Genomic DNA, 873 nt, shown 5'->3' with positions numbered 1-873 from the left:
TGTTTATCTTGGACTTAAAAATTCTGTTTTGCCCATCGCCATCATTTCCCTTTCTTCTGCTTTCTTTTTTAAAGTTACTCTTTATAGTCTCATTCTCCTACTTTCCATGTTTTTCATTGAAATTCCTAATCTGTAAAGGATTTGGCTTACTTTTACAATATACTGTTAGTTCTTTCCCCTTTTTTTATGCCAATTGGCAAAATAATTCAAGGCCAGGGGGCTTCTGTGTTTGTGTAGGTGTGCATAGATGTTACAAAACTTTGTGGTGCTTAGACTTACAATACTGTGTTTCTCCAAGCCTTGAATATTTTACTTCATGCAGCTTTAACAGTCATTTTGTGTGTATGGCCTTCCAGCACATTAAAGCGCACTGATTCGATTATCTGACTCAGTCTTTATTTATCCTGTCCTTAAGTTTTGTTTGCTTTTACAAACAAACTGGCAAGAAACAGTGATGCTAACATTATATGAGGTGCTTGTGCCAGTCAACCTGTCACAAAGACGTTTGACACTGGGTTCTACATGACTTTACTCCACTTTGCAGTGCATCAATTTTACATATGTGAATGTGAGAGGAGTTAATGCACTAAAATCCAAACATCTTATGCTTAAAAATCACCTCTATACAGATTGTGTGTATAGGTTTGTGTGTACCTGTGTTTTCAAGTTGCCTAGCTGTTCCTGTAGTCCCTGGTTTTCCTTTTCTCGCTCCTGCTTAGATGTGGCAAGCTGTTCCTTCTCTTGGCTCAGGTCCTGCAACTTCTGTTCATAGTCGCTCTCCAATTTCTTCAGCTCCACCTGCAACTCGTGGCGTGCTGTCAATTCTGCATCCAGCTAATACATATGTAAAGGGTCATAGTTAGAAACAGATTC

General features: G+C 38.7%; 1 protein-coding gene across 1 annotated transcript in view; it reads right to left on the bottom strand.

Moving 5' to 3' along the window:
- The window catches only part of diaph1 (diaphanous related formin 1), a 101695-nt gene that overhangs the window by 58073 nt on the left and 42749 nt on the right, over nt 1–873 (bottom strand). Inside the window, exon 15 of the mRNA XM_013916201.1 lies at nt 655–834. Within this exon, the coding sequence (XP_013771655.1) occupies nt 655–834 (180 nt within the window). The remainder of the gene's footprint in view (nt 1–654; nt 835–873) is intronic.

The sequence above is a fragment of the Pundamilia nyererei genome, unplaced genomic scaffold (assembly GCF_000239375.1).
Source record: "Pundamilia nyererei isolate P.nyererei 1_Seehausen unplaced genomic scaffold, PunNye1.0 scaffold00008, whole genome shotgun sequence".
Taxonomy (NCBI): Eukaryota; Metazoa; Chordata; class Actinopteri; order Cichliformes; family Cichlidae; genus Pundamilia; species Pundamilia nyererei.
Note: the sequence above shows the minus strand (reverse complement) of the source record. Positions and strands in the feature narration are given on the sequence as shown.